The 12349-nt window shown below is 38.4% G+C and overlaps 1 protein-coding gene across 2 annotated transcripts in view; it reads right to left on the bottom strand.

The window, feature by feature from the left end:
• Positions 1 to 12349, bottom strand: part of pias2 (protein inhibitor of activated STAT, 2) — a 49347-nt gene that overhangs the window by 22086 nt on the left and 14912 nt on the right. For both annotated transcript variants that reach the window (XM_032577528.1, XM_032577529.1), the window contains 2 exons: positions 5020 to 5125; positions 1561 to 1634 (listed from right to left, as the gene is read on the bottom strand). In XM_032577528.1, coding sequence (XP_032433419.1) covers positions 1561 to 1634; positions 5020 to 5125 — 180 coding nt within the window. The remainder of the gene's footprint in view (positions 1 to 1560; positions 1635 to 5019; positions 5126 to 12349) is intronic.

Here is a 12349-nt window from a genome sequence, read left to right as displayed (position 1 = left end):
GCTGAAGAAGATCAGAGCTATCAAGGACAATGTCTCTCATCGGTTACTGCAGCTCCGATGTGCTAAGGAACACTATAGCAAATCTTTTCTGCCTGAGGCTGTCAGACTGTTTAGCACACAAGTAGCCTCTGGAGTTTGGTGCGTTAAATGATGAATATAATTTTAGCAATCTACTGAGTGATAAGTGTGAGTCTTTAAGACGATTACTGATCATTATTTAGTGTTGTATGTTTAATGTCTGTCTGTCCTTTATTGAAAGTAATATTTTTCTAATTCAGAAATCCAAACAAACCAAAGAGGTTATTTCTTTTACTGAATTTATCTACATATCATATACAGTCACTGGCCACTTTATTAGGTACACCTTGCTAGTGCAGGGTTGGACCCCCTTTTTGCTTTCATAACTGCCTTAATCCTTCATGGCAGAGGTTCAACAAGGTACTGGAAACAGAGAGTTTGGTCCATATTGACCTGATGGCATCATGCAGTTGCTGCATCCATGATGCAAATCTCCCGTTCCACCGCATCCCAAAGGTTCTCTACTGGATTGAGGTCTGGTGACTGTGGAGGCCATTTGAGTTTAGTGAACTCATTGTTGTGTTCAAGAAACCATTCTGAGATGATTCACGCTTGATGACATGGCACGTTATCCTACTGGAAGTAGCCATCAGAAGATGGTACACTGTGGTTGTAAAGGAATGGACATGGTCAGCAACAATACTCAGGTAGACTGTGGCGTTGACACGATGCTCAATTGGTACTAATGGGCACCACCATCACCAGCCTGAACTGTTGATACAAGGCAGCATGGATTCATGCTTTCATGTTGTTGACACCAAATTCTGACGCTGCCATCCGAATGTCACAGCAGATATCGAGACTCCTCAGACCAGACAATGTTCTTCAAATCTTCTATTGTCCGATTTTGGTGAGCCTGTGCGAATTGTAGCCTCAGTTTCCTGTTCTTAGCTGACAGGAGTCAGAGATGTTCTTCTGCATACCTGGGTTGTAACAAGTAGTTATTTGAGTTACTGTTGCCGTTCTGGCATTTGCGCCCACAGAACAGCCGCTCACTGGATATTTTCTCATTTTCGGACCATTCTCTGTAAACCCTAGAGATGGTTATATGTGAAAATCCCTGTAGATCAGCAGTTTCTGACCAGCCCGTCTGGCACCAATAACCATGCCATTTAAAGCTCCTTTCTTTCCCATTCTGATGCTCGCTTTGAACTGCAGCAGATCGTCTTGGCCACGTCTACATGCCTAAATGAATTGAGTTGCTGCCATATGATTGGCTGATTCGACATTTGCCTTAATGAGCAGGTGTACCTAATAAAATGGCTGGTGAGTGTGTGTATGTAGGGAATTCTGAGAATTTCAGTTCCCATTCCAGATAGAAATGTTACTTTCCTTATATTGAGTGTAATACAGTTTCAACAAATAAAAATAAAATAACTTTTTTTGTATTGATACAAGTATTTCCTTTAACTATTTTGGTGTCCCAACAACTGTGTTATCTTGTATTTTTATAGTGTCAATTTATACAAATGCTTAAATTACCGGACACATGAGTGACACCCGAAGACTTGTTGTGGCAATCTCACTGTCTGGATCTGCTGTTAGCTTCTCCTTAACTGAAACAAAGAAGGAAGAACATATTACAAAGTAAAGTAATATTTGCTTATGAAAATGAAACAAAATTTACAATACCATTTCTTAACTTTTAACAATGCACTCAGCTAAAATACAAACAATAACAACCCATTTATATATATACTGTATATATATATATATAAATATATATATAGATATAGATATAGATGAGAGAGAGACAGAGACTGTTGTGTTCAAAATAATAGCAGTCCCACATCACTGACAAGATAAATCACTGTTTTTGTTTGAATTTCAACTTCTACACTGTAGTAAGTTTCTAAAAGGTTTAGTGAAGGTTTAGAAAACCAACACACCCAACAGGCATGATGCGCATGCTGCTGATTCTGTGAAACTCAATCATTTTCTGAAAGGGGTGTGTTCAAAAAAATAGCTGAGTTCAATTAGTGAGGTCATTGATTATGTGAAAAAACATTGGTGTTATGCAGGTGACCCTTATTTAAGGATCAAGGCAACTGACGCTGCATATGCTGGATGTGCATTTGTCCTGGAAAAACAGAGTAACATGGGTCGTCCAAGACACTGTTCAGAAAAAGAGCGTTCTTTGATCAAAACATTTATAAAAGAGGGAAAAACCTATAAAGAAGTGCAGAAAATAATAGGCTGTTCAGCTAAAATGGTATCAAATGCTTTAAAATGGCAGCCAAAACCAGAATGTTGAGGGGAAAAAAGAAAAACAACTATTCGAATGGATCGGAGAAGAACCAAAATGGCAACGGCTCAGCCAATGATCAGCTCCAGGAAGATCAACAAAGGTCTGAGACTGCATGTGACTAAATTATATCTATATTTAAATAGATATAAATATCTATGTTTATCCAAATAAATATATATAGATAGATAGATAAATAAATAGATCCATCCATCCATCCATCCAGTGGGTGGCGCAGGTTGCTATAATCGTCAGTAGCCACATTCTCCCATACACTAGAAGGAATGTAGTGTATTAGAAGGAAACAAACACTAGAAGGAAACAAACGCACCCAGTACAGCACTTTCATTCTATTGGCTGAGAGGTTGCCAGGTGACGGTGCAGTTTTGTTCCAAAAGCAAAGAGAGGATGTTTTGTAAGTGAGAGGAGAGTTCTGCTAGAGAGTGAGGAGAAGTTTTGAGTACAAACATACAAGTTTTGAGAAGAAAGACATGTAATCTTGCTTTCAGACTGAAAATATATGCACTCGATTTAAATTTCCCCATAACAGTACACAGTGAAGGCGGTGAAGCGTGGTGGGTCAGGTATTATGGTGTTGGTCACATTTATCGTGTACCAGGGATCACAGATCAGTTTGAGTACACCAGAATACTGGAAGAAGTCGTGTTCCTGTATGCTGAAGAGGAAATGCCCTTGAAATGTTTGCTTCAACAAGACAATGACCCCAAACACACCAGCAAGAGAGTGAAATCATGGATTAAGAAAAACTGAATTTTTCTGCGGGTTTTTAGGCCTGGGGATTGGCCAGCACAATCCCCAGGAAAATTGGAATGTTTCTTAAGACCAATACAAAAAAAATGATTTTTAGAAATGTTGGCCAACTCAAAAGCATGAACATGAAAAGTATGAGCATGTACAGAACTCAGTACTTAGTTGGGGCTCTTTATGCCTGGATTACTGCAACAATGCAGCATGACATAATACAGCTATTCTAACACAGGAATATGTTTTAAGTCAGTCCATTGTATCCCTGGCTTTTTGTTAAGGGTTGTAGTCCTGCTGGAAGGTGAACTTCCGCCGAAGTATCAAATCTTTTGAAGATTCCAGCAGGTTTTCTTCCAACATTGTTTGGACTTTCTTCTTCCCTGTCCCTGTTGAAGAGAAGCAACCCCAGAACATGATGCTGCCACCACTATATCTGACAGTGGGGAGGATGTGTTCAGAGTGAACTTCCACATGTGTGCTGTGTCCCCAACAGGGCTTCCGGCAAACTACAAACAGGACTACTTATGGCTTTCTTAGCCCATTTTAACATCACAAACTGGGATGTGCTGCTGGGAGCTCATGGTGTCTCACAGATTACCTTAATTTCTGTGTAGAAGTGGTGCCGCCTATCCATAAGAAAAACAGATCCAGTAGGTTGAATGACTTTAGACCAGTGGCACTCACATCACATCTGATGAAGGTGGAGGTTGTGCAGACCTATAAATACCATCATCCTGTGGCTGGACAACAAGCTGGACTGGCCAAGCAACACAAAGCAGCTCTAATAAAAAGTCCCAGACCAGGATGTACTACCTGAGGAGGCTGAGATTTTACGATCAGTTGTTGGGATTGTTTTATCAGTTTGTTGTTGCCAACATCTTGTCATATGCTGTGGTGTGCTGGTGGTGGCAGTATCTCTAAGGCAGACCTTTCCAGGGTGGAGAAACAAATCAGGATGGTCGGTACAAGGCTGGACTCTCTGGCAACAGTGGCAGAGAACACTGCAGAAACTCCTGGCTAACATGGACAACACCAGCCATTACATGACTGGCTTTCCTGTCATTTGGAAAGTCAGAAAAGTGGGTTCAGTGAGAGACCGCTTCTTCCAAAGTGCAGGACTAACAGACTGAAGAACTCCTTTGTCCCTCGTGCAATTAAACTCTTCAACTCCTCATTGGGATTGGGAAGGAGGGGTAACAGGAGTTCAACAGAAACAGAGGGACTGTTTGTTTAAACATTTTGTTAAAGTTTTTTTATGTCTAAAAAAATTTAATGTTTTTCAGTATTTGATGTATACCCAAAGTGCTGAGTGGGAGATAAAAATTACAATTTAGTAAAGTATCTATCTATCTATCTATCTATCTATCTATCTATCTATCTATCTATCTATCTATCTATCTATCTAATTTTATCAATTGAAGACAGCAGCTTTACTTGATTGCATAATATGTGGCTGTAAAATACATAAAACCTCCCCTTTAATTTTTCATTATCAGAGTGACTATTCCTGACAACAAACAAAATTATAACTTCTTCTTACTACATGTAGCCTGACAAAAAAAAACAGCCCCTTGTCCTCTGCTTTATGCTGCCTCTGCTATTGAAAAACGATTGCTTCCTGGAACCGTGGACTCTGTGGTTTTAAATGTTATTCAATCCCTAAAATTTGTGACATATGTATATGTACTGTATATGCATGCAGTTCGCATCGTTTACTTGAAATTGCTTGCACTGTAAACAACCATTCTCCACTGTGAAGACTCTTTACCAGGTAAGGTAAGGCCCCTTGCTTAACGGAAAGAACAAACAGGACAGAAAGTCCTGGGGGCCAGGATTGAGAACCAATGACTAAAACCATCTTCAACAAAAAAAAACCAACAAAAAAAGCATAGTATATCTTATGAAACTAATACAATAATTAAAATTTTTACTTAGGGCCCTGGAGTGGTCTGGGCTTCTGATTCCCTTCATCCTCAGTCTTTGCAGGAGCAATGGTGATGTCAGTTGCCTCACAAGGTACACAGAGAGAGAATAAGTCTAAAAAATAAAAAACAACCAAGAATATTATTCTTTAAACTGTAATATCCTGTTGAAGGAGTAAAGATGAAGGTAATTTTATTTATATAGCACATTTTCTTCAACAAGGTAATTCAAAGTGCTACACAGAAATTAAAAGAAAATACAAACAAAATAACAAACCAAAGAAAAGAGCAAAAGAAGAAAAATAATCTAATAATGTTGATCTAAAGTAAATAAACTAGGTGCTCCTGTTCAGTAATTGTGTTATTTTGAAAATATTTGCAGAATACTAGGAGTATAAAGAATGAAGTACTGACATTGACAAAAACAAAAGTAGAAATATATGTATTTGTATATTCATACATACACATCTCCCCTCCCAACATATATGCATTCACACCTTACATGCCCACCCCACATACATATAAAAGCATACTGTGCACCATTCTACAGGGCTTCAGTTGCACAAAAGAACTTACCTACCACAATGCACATGTGCTCCTTGCTAATTCATACTGCACTCTATTTACATATTTTATATTGTATTTATTATGTATGTTCAATGTGCCCCTGTGGGGATAAAGTTTGACTTGAACTAAATTGAATAAATTGTCCAATAAATAAATCAATACACTTAAAATACACAATTTAAAAGAAGAACTTGACCTTGTTGTATAATTTAAGTGACATTGTTTTTTATTTGCATCTAAATTCCAAAAAATATATAGTTTTTTGAAGCACGTAATTTAAATTATCCTGTTTTTAAAAATATGTTTTGGTTTTTCCTTTGACTTATAGATGCATTCATGTCTCTTTAATTTATTTATTCCTTTTGTCCCTCAGAACTTCTTTTATTTAAATTTGTTCTTTTTATATTTTTCTGATGGCGGAAAATGGGGGGACAAAGTAGTGGCAAGAGGTATTGGCAGGGAAGCAATGCTGGACCTCCTCGGTCAAGTATGTGAAAATTCCCCCGCATGTGAATAGAGACAACAAAAAGTCCACAAAAACACAAAATTTTTTTTATTGTGTCACTGTCTCTTGGAAGAAAACAAAGGTAAGTTTTATGTATAAATGTTCTTTGCCCTTTAGTTATTTTGTAAAATACAAGAATTTCCACATAAATTTCTATTTTTGTCAGTCTGATGACCTCATTTCTAAATATTAAATCAGGTGATATGATCAAAGTTTTACTCATTATGTGATCAGTCAACCTGCCTCCCGCCCACATTACCAAAATAAAACAAAATGGACGTCAAATGTTTGTGCTACATTTGTGCAACAAAAATTTTCATTTGTGTCGCTACCATTTCAAAGATATTAATTAGTTGTGTCCTAATATTGGGCCCAATACCAATGTCAGGTACTCATAAAAGCAAGTCCACACCCAAACCACTATCACCATTCTGCTGGATTTTCATCCTGGGCTGCACTGTGGTGCAACTCAAAGGCTAAACCACACTTAATACCAGGTGGTCATGGTTATACACCAATAAGTTTGCTAATCCTCCAAAATATAAATAAATAAATAAAAACAAGTAGAAGTCAGATTGCGGGGTCGAGCTACACTTTTCCATTGTCCCTGATTTTGACTAATGGTGTCAAAAAACTTCCTGTCAATCTATTTTTACTAGTGTTGTTGTAAATGGTTATTTTAGTAATCAAGTAATCTATTGATTATTCTGATGATTAATCGAGTAATTGAATAAAAAAACAACTGGCAATAGAAAATATTTGTAAATTCTGTCATAACAGAATTACTATCAGATATCAACATCGACCAACGTCAATGTCGATATCGACCAAATATTTGGTCGATATCAACATCGACCAAATATCCACCCTCCCCCTGGTGGATATTTTATGTTGTTTGGTGATGCTAAAAAAGAAAATAGAGATCCAAGATGGTGGTACGTAGCACTGAAGAGTTTGTGAAATTCAGCAGATTATTATCTTTACAAGATGTGTTTCAGACAAGATTTGTTCGTAAGTATTGGTTAATTGTGAAAATAATAACTGCCTCTTTGTTTAGCTTAACGGTGGTGTAAATCTGTACATTTAAGTCATTTATGAAAATGTTCTTTTTTAAAAATTTTAGCTCAAAGGATAATTTGCAATGTTCGTTAGGCTGCTAATGCTACACCTTGTATGTTGAAGTTTACGATGGCCAAAGTGATGGCAGTGGTCAGAGACCACTCTTCAATAAACAAGTAAAAAAGAAAGAAGTTTGATTATTGGAGCTTCATTATCTAGCTGCTGAAAAATCAAAAACTCAGGGCGAGGACAGCATAGATTCGCTGGAATGATCCTAACTTGGTTGTCATTGGACACAGTATTGCTCACCTTTTTCACTGAGACAGAGGGTAGGCATTATACTGGTATCAGGGCTTAGAGCTGCTGCTGACTGACTCATCTGTTGTTAAGTGTGATAAAAGGGGCAAGTTAAATATATGAATATGTTGGTATATTTATTCCTTCATTCATTAAATGAAACAGAGGCAAATAGTAGTCTGTAGCTAGGCTAACTATGCTAAATGGTTGATAATCTCACACAGTCTACTCACCTCTTGGAGAAAAACTGGGCTACAAATTGACACTTAACTTTATCTCTCTCTATTTCGATAATTTTTGAAAACCTGACTTTATTTTTCTTGGCAGCATAGTAACTGTCACAGTCCTTCTTGTCTTCTTCCAACTGCTGCTGAACACCGTCACCGTCAAGCCCGAAAATCAATCAATCAATCAAACTTTATTTGTATAGCACATTTCAGCAGCAAGGCATTTCAAAGTGCTTTGCATCATATCAAACACAGAAACACAATGCAACATAGAATCAACAATCAAAACATGACATTAAGTCAAGTTCCATTAATAAATTTGTAATTGATTACGTTTCAAATACAATCCTAAACAGGTGGGTTTTTAGTCGAGTTTGCATCCATGAAAGGTTTACCTGTTACACTCCTACTGTGTTATATGGAACAAAATACCTATTGCTATTGTTATTCCCACTCACACTCACAATCACACAGTTTAAAACGATGTAGACAGCATTTTAATGGGCTTCTGGCACCAGGCTCCGTACACCTCTTTCACTCTTTCACAGAATTTCGAGCAGGGACTCCGCCGTCCCTCACGGATTTTTGTGAAATTCTATGGTAAGCAGGAATAAACCATTTCATGCAGATCCAGGCGGGTTCAGTGCAGATATGGATGTGTAATTTTTGGTCTGGGAGGGGTAACATTTATTTTTTTACTGCTAAAAACAATTTTAAAAACACTTTATGATTAATTTTGTAATTGACAGGGTCCCCAATTTTTTTCTATTTCTATAAAAAAACAAAAAAACATTTTTTGTGGAAGGGCCCCACAAAAAAAAAGAAATGTGGGGCCCTTCCAAAGGTCAGAGGCCCTTGGAAATCTCCTAACTTTCCCCCGTACCCCTGGGTAGGGGGGGGAAACGAATTCAAGTTAGTAAAAGGGAAATACTGTACATATGTGCTGTATGTGGGAGAGTGTGCAATTTGGTAGACCATCCATGTTTGATGATGCTGCTGAGTATCTGAAGAGTCATATCTGACTCAGTGTGTTCCTTTAATTCCTCCAAGCAAGCCAAAGACCCGTATCTCGCAGACATTAAGTTAAAATCATCAATCCATCTGCAAGTTGAGCTGTAGAGCTTCTCTGCGCTGTTGTCAACGTGTCAGATAAGTGCATTTGTTTTTCACGCTTGTAGACAAGGTCAATGTTGTACTGATTACAGTTTCATCATTCCTTGCTTTCTGGAAGGTGCTGCATAAATTGTCTTTTTTATTCAAACAGTTAGCAGCTCTTTTTTGATTTGGGCATATCTCGTTTCACTGTGTCTCAATTCTGTGAAGCATAGACCACTGGGTTGCCTTCCTGCATGCATGCTACATCAAGTCCATAATGTGAAGCATCACAAGTGAGTGTGACAGGTTGGCAAACATTGTACTAAGAGAGAGCACTGGAGGGTTTGACATGCGTTCTTTTAATGTTTCGAAAGCACAAGCTGCTGTTTGTCCCAGTCAGTGTCTATGTGTAAGTTGTCGGAGTGGAACAGAGCTTTCACTGTAGTTGGGTATAAATTTCCCAAGGTTATGCCAAGAAATCTTTATCGCTGCAACTTCCATTGGCACTGGCATGTCACTTATTGTCTTTGTTTTTGACAGGTCTTGTGAGCCTTGAGAAGTAAACACATGTCCAACACAACTGACTGTTCAGTCTGAACTTGCAGACTGAACTTGCATTTAAGAGGGTTGAGTGTTAGGTTTACCTCTCTGACTCAGTTAAATTCTTTTCTTCGATTAGGATCCTGTTCCTCAATGTCCAATGAGTATGTCTCCGAAACCAGCCTGTATCTAATAAGCTCCTCAAAAAGCCTTCCAAAATTACAATTCTTGGCTTTTATTCTTGAATCACCGACATATGACTTTATAGTCTCACCACTCCTTCCATTACGTGTCTTGAATTTGTGTCTCTAAACAGTGATATTTGACAGCGAGTTACACATTTCATAAAACTTTCTGTTGAGACATATGGAGTCCTCCCTTTATTCCAGAGGGTACCAGGACAGGTCCTTCTTCCCCATCTCCATCGGGGGTCTATATCTCAGCTGTATACATAAATTATCTCTGCGCTTTAAACACAACCCTGAGACTATCACAGAGCAGGTGCATTTATACGGAGACTTGATTACACACAAGTACATTCTATTTATCATTATCAGTCATTTAGGACAACCTTGGATCATTCAGAGATCCTCACTGAACTTCTTTAGTGAGTTTGTTGCACTGAATGTAAAGAGGCAGAATAATATTGCACGCTCCACTTTGCAGCTTATTTGTTAAAAAGGTTTAAAATATCCAATAAATTTCGTTCCACCTCACGATTGTGTTCCATTTGTCGATTCGTCACAAAATAATAAACATTTTAGATCTTTATGTTTGAAGCCTGAAAAGCAGCAAAAGGCTGAAAAGTTCAAGGGGGACGAATACTTTCGCAACGCACTGTACATCTGGACGCGTGCGGTATGTTGCGAAAAGCAAGATGGTTCCACACAAATATACTCACAACATGAGCTAGTCCACAAAAACATTGAATTCCAATGCTTCTGACACCATGTTGTGTGTGGAGGTCATACAGAGCCCGTTGTTGTGCTGATAACTTTGTTTAACAATGACTCTGTTAGCCGCAAGCATACACAACAATGCCCAGTGGAAATATGAGTGAAAATAATAAAGAAACTTAACCAATAACCAATCAATCAATCAATCAATACAATTTTATTTGTATAGCACATTTCAGCAGCAAGGCATTTCAAAGTGCTTTACATCATTACAAACACAGAAACACAATGCAAGATAGAATCAATAATCAAAACACAGCATTCAGTCAAGTTCCATCAATAAATTTGTAATTGATTACATTTCAAATACAATTCTAAACAGGTGGGTTTTTAGTTGAGATTTAAAAGAAGTCAGTGTTTCAGCTGTTTTACAGTTTTCTGGAAGTTTGTTCCAAATTTGTGGTGCATAGATGCTGAAAGCTGCTTCTCCTCGTTTGGTTCTGGTTCTGGGGATGCAGAGCAGACCAGAACCAGAACCTGGGAGGTTTGGAAGGTTGATACAACAACAGCAGATCTTTAATGTATTGTGGTGCTAAGCCGTTCAGTGATTTGTAAACTAACAACAGTATTTTAAAGTCTATTCTTTGAGCTACAGGGAGCCAGTGGAGGGACTTTAAAACTGGTGTTATGTGCTCTATCTTTCTGGTTTTAGTGAGAACGCGAGCAGCAGCATTCTGGATCAGCTGCAGCTATTTGATTGATTTGTTGGACAGACCTGTGAAGACGCTGTTGCAATAATCAATACGACTGAAGATGAACGCATGGATGAGTTTCTCTAGATCTGGCTGAGACATTAGTCCTTTAATCCTGGAAATGTTCTTCAGGTGATAGAAGGCCGACTTTGTAACTGTCTTTATGTGGCTCTGGAGGTTCAGGTCAGAGTCCATCACTACTCCCAGGTTTCGGGCCTGATCGCTGGTTTTCAGTTGTAATAACTGAAGCTCTGCATTGACTCTAGATCTATAACTCTAGATCGTTCCTCTTTAGGGCCAAAGATAATAACTTTAGTTTTGTTTCTGTTCAGCTGGAGAACGTTTTGGCACATCCACACATTTATCTGTTCTAAGCATCTGTTCAGTGATTGGATGGGCTCTGAGTCACCTGGTGACATCGTAATGTAGAGCTGTGTGTCATCTGCATAGTTATGGTAGCTAATATTATTTTCTGTTATAACCTGAGCTAGTGGGAGCATATAAATATTGAATAAAAGGGGCCCAAGGACCCCACATGTGACAAGGGGTCACATGTGGGGTCCTTGGGGTACCCCACATGTGACCTTTGACCTCTTTGATGAGAAGTTTCCAATTGAAACAAAGAAATCCTTGTTCTTTATGTAGGATTCAAACCAGTTAAGCACTGGACCGGAGAGTCCGACCCAACTCTCCAGTAGATTCAGTAATATGTCATGGTCAACAGTGTCAAAAGCTGCACTGAGGTCCAACAGAACCAGCACTGTGGTTCTCCCACAGTCTGTATTTATATGGATGTCATTGAACACTTTGACTAGGCCAGTCTCTGTGCTGTGGTGAGCACGAAAACCAGACTGGAAGGAGTCAAAGCGGTTGGTTATAGTTAGGAAGCTATTTAATTGTTTACACGCAGCTTTTTCAATAACTTTGCTGATGAATGGGAGGTTGGAGATCGGCCTGTAGTTCTACAGTAGTGATTTGTCCAGATTATTCTTTTTTATAAGTGGTTTGATTACTGCTGTTTTCAAAGCCTGGGGGAAAACGCCTGATGAGAGCCATGAGTTACTATTTGGACCAGATCAGTAACAATAACAGGCAGAACTTTCTTAAAGAAATGTGTGGGTAAAACATCCAGACAGCAGGAATTGGAGCTTATTGACTTATAATTTCCTCTAGGGTTTTATAATTAAGTAGTTGGAATTGGGTCATTTTTCCTGTATTTGTTTTGTTTGGGTTCAGCATTGGTACTGACTTTATAGTGGATGTACAGATTAATCCTCTGATTTTTAAAATTTTCTCTGAAAAGAAACTGGAAAACTGGTTGCAGGCGGCAATACATTGGAATTCAGGTGGTAACGTCACAGGAGGGTTTGTGATTCTGTCAACTGTTGCAAATAAAGCTTG

This window comes from Xiphophorus hellerii, chromosome 12, assembly GCF_003331165.1.
Source record: "Xiphophorus hellerii strain 12219 chromosome 12, Xiphophorus_hellerii-4.1, whole genome shotgun sequence".
NCBI lineage: Eukaryota > Metazoa > Chordata > Actinopteri > Cyprinodontiformes > Poeciliidae > Xiphophorus > Xiphophorus hellerii.
This window is presented reverse-complemented; position numbering and strand designations above follow the sequence as displayed.